The 12,300-nt window shown below is 36.8% G+C and overlaps 1 protein-coding gene across 1 annotated transcript in view; it reads left to right on the top strand.

The window, feature by feature from the left end:
- PREX2 (phosphatidylinositol-3,4,5-trisphosphate dependent Rac exchange factor 2) overlaps positions 1–12,300 on the top strand; it is a 280,051-nt gene that overhangs the window by 196,531 nt on the left and 71,220 nt on the right. Inside the window, exons 33-34 of the mRNA XM_047783794.1 lie at positions 611–713; positions 11,218–11,361. Of these exons, the coding sequence (XP_047639750.1) occupies positions 611–713; positions 11,218–11,361 (247 nt within the window). The remainder of the gene's footprint in view (positions 1–610; positions 714–11,217; positions 11,362–12,300) is intronic.

The following is a 12,300-nucleotide window of genomic DNA, read 5'->3' as shown; positions in this document are numbered from 1 at the left end:
AATAATATGCTGTAAGAATGAACTGAAGGATTACAACAAGTCAAATCTCATATTCGCAAGACTCTAGATTAAGGCCCCATAAAGGCAAGTGAAAATGATTCTTATCCCCACGCTCTTTGGAAGATAAATCATTACATACATGAAAATGGATTTTATCACAGTTTTAATACATTGCAAATTGAATAACACTGGTTATTTTATTGTAAAATAGGACAGCAGTTATGTTCAGGGCTTTTTAATAAAACAATATTTTTTTCCTTTCAGCTGTTATAAGATTATAGGGCTTTAGAGGAAAATAGCATGCATTTGTTTGTAACTAATAAAATCCATATAATTAGGATCTAGGTACAAAAGAGATTGAAAAATTTTGTAGAATCATGTGGACAGTAGAGAAAAGGAAAGGTATACAAACTACAAAAGAAACTTATAACCTTGAGGATTTGTTAATTTCATTTTAGGCAGTAAATTCCTAAATGTGTGGATAATTGGGTTTGTACATAAATAAAACACAAGTGAAGCTAGTTTTGGTCTGGAGTGGTTATGTTGTGTTATCTTATGTTCTATCCCAAACAATCCTGTCACATCATGTATTGTTTTTCTTTCTTTCTAGACAGATGAACAAGCCATGCTAGAAGATACACTGGTTGCACTATTTGATTTGGAAAAGGTTTCTTTTTACTTTAAACCATCAGAAGAGGAACCACTGGTTGCAAGTAAGTAGTTAGATATTTCATGTGTGCTTTATAAAATGTCTTTGTCATCAAATAGGTATAACTTTGATATGAATATATTTGATATGCAGTTTGGGTTGTTTTACATAAAATATTGTATTTAGGGTAAAATTTAGGGTAATAACCACCTAAGAGAAGTGATGGAAAGTACATAAGAATAAAATCTCCAGGTAATTTTAAACTTGGATTTGTATCTATTAGTTTGACCTCCAGAACTTCTCTGGAGTGTGGGCATCCATCAAATTTTGCGCTAGTCAAGATTTTTTTCTTTCTTTTTTTTTTTTTGTTATTGTGGTAAAATATACATACTGTAAAACTTATCAGTTAAGCAATTTTCAGTGTATAATTCAATGGCAATATATGTTTATTTAAAACGTGCCTCTATTTCTATCATCCATCTCCAGAACTTATCCATCCTCCCAAGCAGAAACTCCATACTCAATTAGTGACTTCCCAACCCCCTTCTGCAATCCCTGATAACCTCTGTTCCACTTTTGGTCTCTGCATTTGCCTATGCTGTGTACCTCACATAAGTGGGATTATAGGACATAGAAAGCAGATCCTTTCTGCTTTTTTTCCTTTTTTGCTTTTTAGGGCTGCACCCACGGCATATGGAGGTTCCCAGGCTAGAGGTCTAATCAGAGCCATAGCCGCTGGCCACAGCCACAGCCACGCCAGATCCGAGCCATGTCTGCGACCTACACCACTGCTCATGGCAACACCAGATCCTTAACCCACTGAGCGAGGCCAGGGATTGAACCTGCAACCTCATGGTTCCTATTTGGATTCATTTCTGCTGCGCCAAGTTGGGAACTCCCTGCTGCTTTTTTCACATCAAGATTTCTTTTTAAATAAAAGAACCGCCTAATATTTCTGGCTGTGCAGATGATCTCTGTGTCCTTCAAAACTTTTACTCACATGTATAACCATGACATGGCAAAATTGCCTGAACTGGGTTTCCCTGGCTCATCCTCAGTTGATCCTGTGGAGAATGTGTTAGCAGGCAGTGAAAACAAGTACTTAGGGCCAAGAAAAAACAGAGACCTGAGTTAGACTCACGTTATATAAAATTTAGATACAAACCAATTAAGAAAGACATTATAATTGATCTAGAAATCATTGATAAAATGTATAATTTAAAAGAGTAGACACATATTCTACGTTTGCCAGCTTAAAAATTAAAAGTAAAAATTATTTTATCCAAATGTCAAAAACTTTAATATGTACAAATATAATCACATTACCTATGCAGATTCAAACTCTTCACCCTGTACAATTTCCAAGATGGTGAAACCTTTTCCTCTCTTGCGCATTATATCTCCAGCATCCAAGAGGGTGCCTGGAACAAAAGGGCAATCGTTTTTTCAAGGAAATAAATGCACAGATGTCACTTAAGTGGATACAGTGAAGCAGGTAAAAAGGTTTTCTGATTATAGAAGTAGAAGGAAAAACAAACTTGGCGTGAAGAATGAAGAAGAAGAAGAATTTCAACAGAATTTGCTTGTCTCTAGTGTTGCAAAGAAGTTACTTTCTGAATTGAATTGAAAGATTGAAAAGTGTCCCTTTCTCGTTTAGCAGTTGGCCATCAAGAAACCTCACAAAAGCATTGTTTTAAAAGTACGCATTCAGAGAAACAGCAATACCCAGGGAGGTGATCTCTATATCTTTTAGTTTCTGCAAATTATCATCATTTATCTATCATTTCAACATGGTCACAAATAGCTCTAAAATGTGTCCATCAGTCCAAGAAATCTTTAGAAGCTTGTTATTTTTCTCTTTCTTATCTTTTTAGAAGTGTGAAGATCCCATGTGTGGTAGAAGATGTAGGTGTCTTCAAGGCTGGGAAAAATGTTTTTATTTATTTTCACATTTCCAGTGTCTAGTACAATAATTAGGGACAGAGTAAGCATTCATTAATCTGAGATCTAATAATGATATTCATATATTAAAATTTTCTTAAGTGCCCACTTATGACCAAGCACTAGTCTAGGTGTTGGATACAATAGAGAAATGAACAGAGATAAATAATACTTGAGATAAACAAATTAATTTGGTAATAAATGGAGACACTAATACGAATGCATGAAGAGAAATAGAAAGGAACAAAGGATGCAAATGAAGAGACAGGGGAGAGGTTGCTTATGTGTAACTAGGGAGGAAAACTTGCCTGAGGAGAAGAGCGAAGACCAGAAACCAGTTATACAGGTAGAGTCATCCCCTTGGGAATTGGTTCCAGGAACCCCTTGGTTACCAAAATCCATGAATGTTCATGTTTCTTATATAAGATGGTGTAATATTTGCATATAGCCCACACATATCCTCCTTTGTGCTTTAAATGATCCCTACATTGCTTATAATACTAATGTCAATGCTATGTAAATAGTTGCTGGTCTGTAGCAAATTCAAGTTTTGCTTCTTGGAACTTCTGGAATTTTTTTTTCCGAATATTTTTGACCCATGGTCAGTTGAATCTGTGAATCTGTATTTGAGAGAAGAGTGTTCCAGACTCACTGGAACAGCAAGAGCTGAGACTCCAAGGTGGCAGCGTGTGTAGCACACTCTCAGGGTAGCAGGGAAACCTGTGTGGCTGGAGGGGAGAGAGGAAGGGAAAGGAGCAGAAGGCCAGACCTTTGCCTTTCTGATTAAGCCATTGAGCAGGGGAATGACACGTAAAAGGTGGCTCTGCTGCTGTGTTAAGAAGATATTACTTGGGGGAAGGGCAGAAACCGAGAGACCGTTCAGGAAGGCCCTGAAGTGACCCAGGGGAAAGACGACTTGACCTTGAGGGTAGCTATGGTGATGGGAAACGTGGTTGATTCTGTATGTATTAAATTATGAGTGTAGAGAGAATAGAATTTTATTGACATTTCATCTCCACTGATAAATGAGAGAGAACAAGAACATGAATTACAATGTTAGGGATGTAGGCTGTATTCCAGGGAGAATTTGTCTGGTAAAGGGGATTATTTGATAAGAATAATATTATCTGAACAAATTGTATGGTCTTCTGTGGGCAGGTATAAAATAGAATAGATTTTCATTTACTTGAATAATACAAGCATAATTTTGTTGAAGGCAGAGAAACTCTATTTTTACAATATAACCTAATGTTTTCTCTTTTAAATTTTGCCTGAGGAACCTTAAGCTCACAGGAGTACTGTTTTCCATGGTTTAGATATGATTTTACTGGTGATGGTCTGTTGAGTAAACTGGAGATGAACCAAAATTTTAAGCTTGGTAAAATACTTATTGCATAGCCATTATGAGATATTTAGCTTTGGAATATTAATATATTAAATACTAAAAATAATTAAGACCATGTAAGTAGTATTAGTACTACTACATTAGTATAAATGTAGCTATGAGAAACACAAAAACTATGCTATACTTATTTATTTCCCCAAAGCTTAACCTCAACTTCTGAAATTAGTTCCCTAGCAAAAGGTCAGTTTCAAGGCTACCTTGCTAGGTAGTCCAAGCAAATTGAAAATGTTTTGGCAAGAATATAGTTATCACTTTCGGTTGCTTCAGGAAAGAAGAGAATTATTTATACCCAAGAGTCATCACATCTTATTGAAGTGGTGTAAGAAAACTAGAGCTTTATTATTATTTGCATGTGATTTGATCTTTCTAAAGGCCTAGAGAGAGAGGAGTCAGATTGATTAATTAATATGCATCCCTGTAATGAAGACTAGTTGGCTGTGTGTCTTTGAGGGAAGGACTGGGTACAGAGAAGAGGAGCCATGAGGAATAAAGTGAACACTGGATCTTGACATCAAGAAACCTGGTTCAAATTCTGGCTCCATTCTCATCTGCAAACATGAGAACATTAGCTTTCCCTGCCTCATGGGGTTGTGAGACTTAGAGAATGCGTTTGCAAGTCTCTAGCAGTATATAAGCCTCATGATGGTATCCAGTAAATATTTGAATCTGTCCTCTTTGCTTTGTTATTTTGTATTCTTTTTAAAAATCTGCATTTAGCATTACCCCTAGTTTTATTTTTGCATTAAGGAATAATGAGATTGTGAAGAAATATGGCTTGCCAAGCAAATAGAACTCAAATATCTGGGTGAAGACATTTCATTTTCTTTGAACAAATAATTAAGTATATGTGATCTGCACTCCACAAGTTCTAGGGATATAATTTTAAGTAAAACAATGTCCCTCTTGGCATGGAGCTTAGCAACTAGTGAGAGATAAGAAGGAATAAGTGGGCAATGTGACCCACTTCAGTATAGGGAAAGTACGGGATACCTCCCATGTCATATTACGTAATTATGAAGGAAGAATGAATGAGCTCAATGCTTTGCTTTGTATATAATTACACTTATTTTGTGGAAAATCTTTATATTTTTGGAGAATAACAGAATGACAGCAGAACTTCCTCTTTTTAGTGATGAATACAGGTAATTTGATCGTCATTATTAGGGGAATGAATATTTTTGAGCCTCCGCTTTTTCTGTCTGGTTGGTCCAGGCATTGTGCCTGGAACCATAATCACCATGGTAAGACAGACAGACATTTCTCTGTCTTCACGGAGCTAACAGCCTACTTGGGAGACCACAAATAAGGAATCAACCAGAAAGATAAATAGAGCCATGATAAATTCTATGCAGAAAACAGATAATGTGTAAAGAATAAAGGTGAGCTGACCCTTTACGTGTCACCAGAGAAGGGCTCTCCACAGAAGTAGCTTTTACGCTGACATCTAAGGACAAAAAAAGATCCAACCCTGCAGAGGCTCAAGGAAGAGCAATTCGGCCAAAGGGAACTAACAGCTTCTTAGTCAAAGATTTTTTCTCAAAATGCTCTGATCCTTTCAGTGATGGAAGGGGATATATTTACAAGGATGGGAAGCTGCTTTAGGACTCGTCTCTAGAATGAATCCCTTTGTGGGTTGGAATCAGAGACTTTTTCTTCATGCTTGGGCAACTTTTAACCTTTAAATTATCCTGCTCATCAAGTTTTGTTGTGTGTGGTTTTCTTTTTTTTTTTAATCTTTTTGTTTGTATGTTTGTTTGTTTTTTTTTAACCACGCCCACAGCATGTGGAAGTTCCTGGGCCAGGGAGCGAACCTGAGCAGTGAAGGTTTTGTTTTATGTAGTAGATAAATCTCCACAAATAAAAGGCAGTTATTTTCAAATCTGCATTATTATTCTCTTTTACAGCTGAAACAAATACTTTGAGGGAAACAGTCTTTATTCTTTCACATAGTACTCTTAGTTTTAATTGCATTTTAAGTTGAGTGTACTCAGGAGTTCCCATTGTGGCTCAGTGGTTAATGAACCTGACTAGTATCCATGAGAATGTGGGTTTGATACCTGGCCTTGCTCAGAGGGTTAGGGATCCAGCTTTGCCGTGAGCTGTGGTGTAGGTCTCAGATGTGGCTTGGATCTGGCATTGCTGTGGCTGTGGTATAGGCTGGCAGCTGTAGCTCCGATTAGACCCCTAGCCTGGAAACCTCCGTATGCCACAGGTGCGGTCCTAAAAGGACAAAAAAATAAAAAATAAAAATAAATTAAAAAAAACAAATTGAATATACTTGATAATTTTCACTTGTAGTGTCTTATTTCCTAGGAGAGTATCTTTATTTCTTCTTTGCTGGCCCAATAATATGGAACTCCAACTGCTGCATTATTTTCCTTTCAATAACAGTATCCACTTGGAAATACAAAGATTAACTATATTCATGCCAAAGGGTAAAGATATGGAATTTAACAAAAATTAAAATATATATGAAAGACATTGTATGAAAAGGGGAACTAGAAGAAATGAGTATTTAGTATATTTAAATCTGTATTTTCTTTTCTTTTTTTTTTTTGGTCTTTTTGTCTTTTTAGGGCCACACCCATGGCATATGGAGGTTCCCAGGGTAGGGGTTGAATCAGAACTACAGCTGCCGGCCTACACCACAGCCACAGCAATGCCAGATCCCTAACCCACTGAGCAAGGCCAGGGATTGAACCTGCAACCTCATGGTTCCTAGTCGGATTCGTTTCCACTGCACCATGACGGGAACTCCTAAATCTGTATTGTCTTTAGTGTTCATGCATCATTTCTTTATTTTAGAACCAGAAAAAAAGGATTTTCCCAATCACTAAAATGCAGTTAATTTCCAACACTTCAACTGCAAAATTTATTTATTCTCTTTTTGCTAAAGGAAAATTCTTCAAGGTTCCCTTAAAGAAAATAGAAATAAAAATAAAATAAGCATAATTATATGGCATAAAAGGGATTCGCAGATGTTAATACAATGCCTTCTCTATTGATATGCAGAATTAGATACATTTAATAAAAAGTCTAGAATCTGTGATCAGTAACAGTATTTAATCTTGAGCTCTGCTTTTATATGCAGTATTTTTGTTTTGTTTGCCCCTTTACGTATATACACATCCATTCTTTTTCAAATTCTTTTCCCATATAGATTATCATAGAACATTGGGCAGTTTCCTGAGCTATACAGAAGGTCCCCATTGACCAATCATTCCATGTATCACAGTGTGCATCTGCCAATCCCAAACTCCCTGTCTGTTCCTCCCCAACCCCTGCCACCCTTGGTAACCTGTCCCCTTGGTAACCATAAATTTGTTTTCAAAGCCTGTGAGTCTGTTTCTGTTCTGCAATAAGTTTATTTGTATCCTTTTTTTATATTCCTCATGTAGGTGATATCATATGATGTTTATTTTTCACTGCCTGGCTAACTTCACTTAGTATGATAATCTCTAGGTCCATCTGTGTTGCTGCAAATGGCATTATTTCATTTTTTTTATTATGACTAATATTCCATTGTATACATGCCCCACATCTTTATACAGCATACATATGGGTCTTGTTTTTGTATCTATTCAGCCAGTTTATGTCTTTTGGTTGGAGCATTCACTCCATTTACATTTATGGTAATTATTTATATGTATATTCTTACTGACATTTTGTTAATTGTTTTGGAGTTGTTTTTGATGGTCTTTTTTTATTCCCATCTTCTTTTGTTCTTTTGTGGTTTAATGTTGTGCTTGGATTGCTTTTCCTTATTTGTGGATGTATCTATTGTAGATTTTTGGTTTACAGTTACCATGAGGTTTTGCTATATTTTACATATATGTGTATATAAATATACATATAAGAATTTTTTAAATTATTGGTCTCTTAATTGCAAATGCATTTCCAGTATCCTGCATTTGTACCCTCCTCTTCTCAAGACTGTCAATTTTGATATCATATTTGTGTGAATGATTTCCTACCTTTACTGTATGTTTCCCTTTACTGGGGGAGCTTTCTCATTTGTAATTGTCTTGTTTCTAGTTGTGGCCTTTTCTTTCTACCTAGAGACGTTTCTTTAGATTTTGTTGTAAAGATGGTTTGGTGGTACTGAATTCTCTGGGCTTTTGCTCATTTATAAAGCTTTTTTTTTTTTCTCCTTCCAATCTAAATGAGAGCCTTGCTGGACAGAGTATGCTTGATTGTAGGTTTTTCCTTTCATCTCTTTAAGTATATTGTGACACTCTCTTCTGGTCTATAGAGTTTTTGCTAAAAAATCAGCTGATAACCTTATCAGGGTTCCCTTGCACTTTGCTTTTCCCTAGCTGCTTTCAATATTTTCTCTTTGTCTTTAATTTTGGTCAGTTTGATTAATAGGTGTCATGGGATGTTTCTCCCTGGGTTTCTTCTAAGTGGTATTGTGTTTCTTGGATTTGATTTCAGCTATTATTTTCTTGATAGCTGAAAACTTTCCCTATGTTAGGGAAGTTTTCAGCTATTATCTCCACAAATATTTTTCTCCGGCCTTTTCTTCCTCTCCTCCTTTTGGCAGTCCTATAATGCAAATGTTGCTGTGTTTAAAGTTGTCCCAGAGTTCTTTAGACTGCCTCATTTCTTTTAATTCCTTTTTCTTTATTCTGTTCCATGTCAGTGATTTCCACCAGTGTCTCTTCCCTCACTTTTTCATTTTTCTGCCTCATGTGTTATCCTATTTGTTCCTTCTAGTGAATTTTTTATTTTGGTTATTGTGTTGTTCATCTCTGTTGTTTAACCTTTAAATCTTCTATTTCTTTGTTAAATGTTTCTTATAATTTATAGATCTTTACCTCTAGTTTTTTCCCCAAGACCTTGGATCAACTGTACTATCATTACTCTAAAGTCTTTTTTGTGTAGGTTGCTTATCTCCACTTCACTTAGCTGTTATTCTGGGGTTTTGTCTGGTTCCTTCATCTGGCTCCTATTTCTCTGCCTTTGCATTTTGCATAACTTTTTGTGTGATCTCCTTTTGGCAGGCTACAGGCGTGTAGCCTCTCTTGCTACTGGTGTCTGCCCCCCTTGTAGGTGAAGTTGATATAGAGGCTTGTGGCAGCCTTTCTGATTGGAGGGACTGGAGCCTGCTCACTAGTTGTAGAGCTGAGTCTTGTCCCTCTGATGGGTGAGGCTTTGTCTCTGGGTGTAATTAGGGGTGGCTGTGTGACTGGGAGGACTTTAGGTAGTCTGTTTGCTGATAGGCAGGGCTGTGTTCCCACCCTGTTCCCACCCTGTTTTTTGCTCAGCCCTGATGGGCAGGGCCAGATTTTTCCAAAATGTCAGCTTCTAAGAGAGCTCACACCAGTGATTATTCCCTGGGACCTCTGCCTCCTATGTCCTGTCCCATCAGGGATCCCCAGCTGCCCCCTGCTTTCCCAGGAGACCCTCCAAGACCTCCAAGACCTACAAGTAGGTCTGACCCAGATTCTTATGGAGCACCTGCTTTTCCCTGGGACCCAGTGCACATGAAGGCCTGTGTGCACCCTCCAAAAGGAGTCTCTGATTCCCCAAGTCCTGTCAAGCTCCTGTGCATACACCCCCACTGGCTTTCAGTGCCAAATGCTCCAGGACCTCCTCCTCCCAATGTTGGACTACCCACCCACCCCACCCCCCGCCCCCGCCCCCAAGCTGGAGAACTTAATGTGGGATTTGGAACTCTCATTCTTGTGGGAGAGTCTTTGAGATAATAGTTATTTATCTGGTTGTAGGTTACTAACCTAGTAGGCATGTGACTGTTTATATAGAAAAAGCACTCCTCCTACCATCTTGATGTGGCCTCTTCTTTGTCTTTGGGTGTAGGATATCTTTTTATGTAGCTTTTGGTCTATTTTGTTGATGATTGTTTAGCAGTTAGTTGTAATTTTGGTATTTTCATGAGAGGAGGTGAGCATGAGTCCTTCTACTCTGCTACTTTGTCTCTGTGTCTACATGAAGTTTTATTTAAAGAAGCTGGTTAAAAATAATAAATATTGAGTCAAGAACCTATATTAAATGTCTCCTGTATTTTGAGCTTAATTTTTAACTGGTAAACATGACTATTCTAGGCTTTTAGGAAGAGTTTACATTCTTTTTTCATGAAACGAAAGTTATTTGTCTTGGAAAAGTATCATAAAATGAAGAGGATGTATGATAGCACTATGAAATACTCCTGCAACATTCCAGCTTTTCAAGTTGGTCATTTTTGGGATTTTCTTGTTTTGAGTAATTATTTATTTATTTATTTTGGTCTTTTGTCTTTTAGGGGTGCACCTGCGGCATTTGGAGGTTCCCAGGCATAGGGGTCTAATCGGAGCTGTTGCCGCTGGCCCACGTCACAGCCACAGCAACCCCAGAACTAAGCCACGTCTGCAACCTACACCACAGCTCACGGCAACACCAGATCCTTAACCCACTGACGGAGGCCAGGGATCAAACCCGCAACCTCATGGTTCCCTGTCAGATTCATTTCTGCTGCGCCACGACGGGAACTCCTAAATTTTGCATCTTTAAAAATAGCTAAAAGAATTTGGACAGATAATTTCTAATGATTAGAGAGCACAACAGAGGTAATACATTTTTGATCGGGTTGCTGAGGGAATGGAGCTTGCAAAACTCATGCTAATTTTGATAATGGTTGCTATGTACTCAGTTTCTTGCACATTACTTAAGAAGTGTCCCCCAAGGACGCATTTTGACTCAAATATGAATGAAGCAGCTTCCCTGGGTTGATTTTGATTCCAAACCATGTGTGGCTAAACTTCTCATTTAGTTAAGTGAGACATCTGGTATGTCAAAGTGTAATGAAGTTTCCTATTACAGAATTTTATATACAGTGCAGTAATAAATCTGTTGCTTTAGCTAATGATAGTCTGATTCAATACTTTTTCACGGAATTGCACTTTAAGTATGCTGAACCTAAACTTAATATACATGGGTGCTTTTCTTTTTCTTTCATTATTGATTTGGTTATTTATCTTTTGGCTGTGCCTGTGGCAAGAGGAAGTTCCCAGGCCGGGGACTGAACCCACACCACAACAGTAACCAGAGCCACAGAGTGAAAATACCGGATCCTTAACCTCCTGAGCCACCGGAGAACTCCAACATGGGTGCTTTTAATATTTTAGTTTCTAGTAATTTTCAGGATTCTTTTTAAAGCTTAGCATATAAACTATGTAACATGTTCTGATTTGAGGAAGTAATATAACCTTAAATGTCATTTTAGATGTTCCTCTTACTTACCAAGCAGAAGGAAGCCGGCAAGCTCTGAAAGTTTACTTCTATATTGATAGTTATCATTTTGAACAACTACCCCAACGTTTGAAAAATGGAGGAGGGTTTAAAATTCATCCTGTTCTTTTTGCACAAGGTAAATTGCTTTCCTTTTTATACTTCATGTACTTAAATTCTTTTATCCTAATCATTTTTTAAAATAAGTGTAATTGTAACATAATATTTTTTCCTTAATTCAAAAATGTATCTGGTGCCTAGGTGATAAATGTCTATGTTTGAATGTTTCTTGTGGGAAGAATCACATATGGTTTAAATATTTATCAAATAGGATTTCAGCATTATTTATAAGGGAGAAATAGGGCAAGAATTGCTTAAATAAAGATTAAATTAATTTAGCTTAAATAAATTACGTTAGAGCCATTAAAATTTGTTGGTTAAAATATTTTATGAGATAGAGAGAATTTGATAATATACACATGCAGATTACAGAAGAGAGTTGATAATTATAGTCTCAATTATGTCATACATGTATGTATGTTCTTACATGTATGTAAAATCTTCTCAATCATTGGATGATTAAATTGATGATGATTTTTTATTCTTTGAGATTTTCTGCATTATGTCAATTTTTTGTCAGTAAAAATGTATTCCTTTTGTAAATAAAAACATTGTTTTGACAAATGAACAATGAGTGTTAACTGCAGTAGAAGAAATTAAGAATCATATGAATAAGATTCTTGCAGTGAACTCATTTCCCAGGGAAGGTCCTGAATCTTTTTAATTTCTGGAGACACAAATGCTGCCAGAAAATATCAGAAGTCCAGATTATTGTGTAGGGTTTTTTCGTCTATTTTTTTAATTCATGTTGTGATCACAAGACTGGATCATTTTCTCTGAGCCAGAACATTTCATGATCACCACAGAACATGTCATGTGTTCTTCTTTCGCATTTTCAAGACTGTGTAGGTTTTACTGTGGGATTTTTATATTCTAATAAAAAATGAGAAGAGTAGAGGAATAAAATCAATCTCGGTAACTGAAGAACAGATAGGCGTATGAAACCTGAATTCACTAC

This window comes from Phacochoerus africanus, chromosome 6, assembly GCF_016906955.1.
Source record: "Phacochoerus africanus isolate WHEZ1 chromosome 6, ROS_Pafr_v1, whole genome shotgun sequence".
Classification (NCBI taxonomy): domain Eukaryota; kingdom Metazoa; phylum Chordata; class Mammalia; order Artiodactyla; family Suidae; genus Phacochoerus; species Phacochoerus africanus.
Note: the sequence above shows the minus strand (reverse complement) of the source record. Positions and strands in the feature narration are given on the sequence as shown.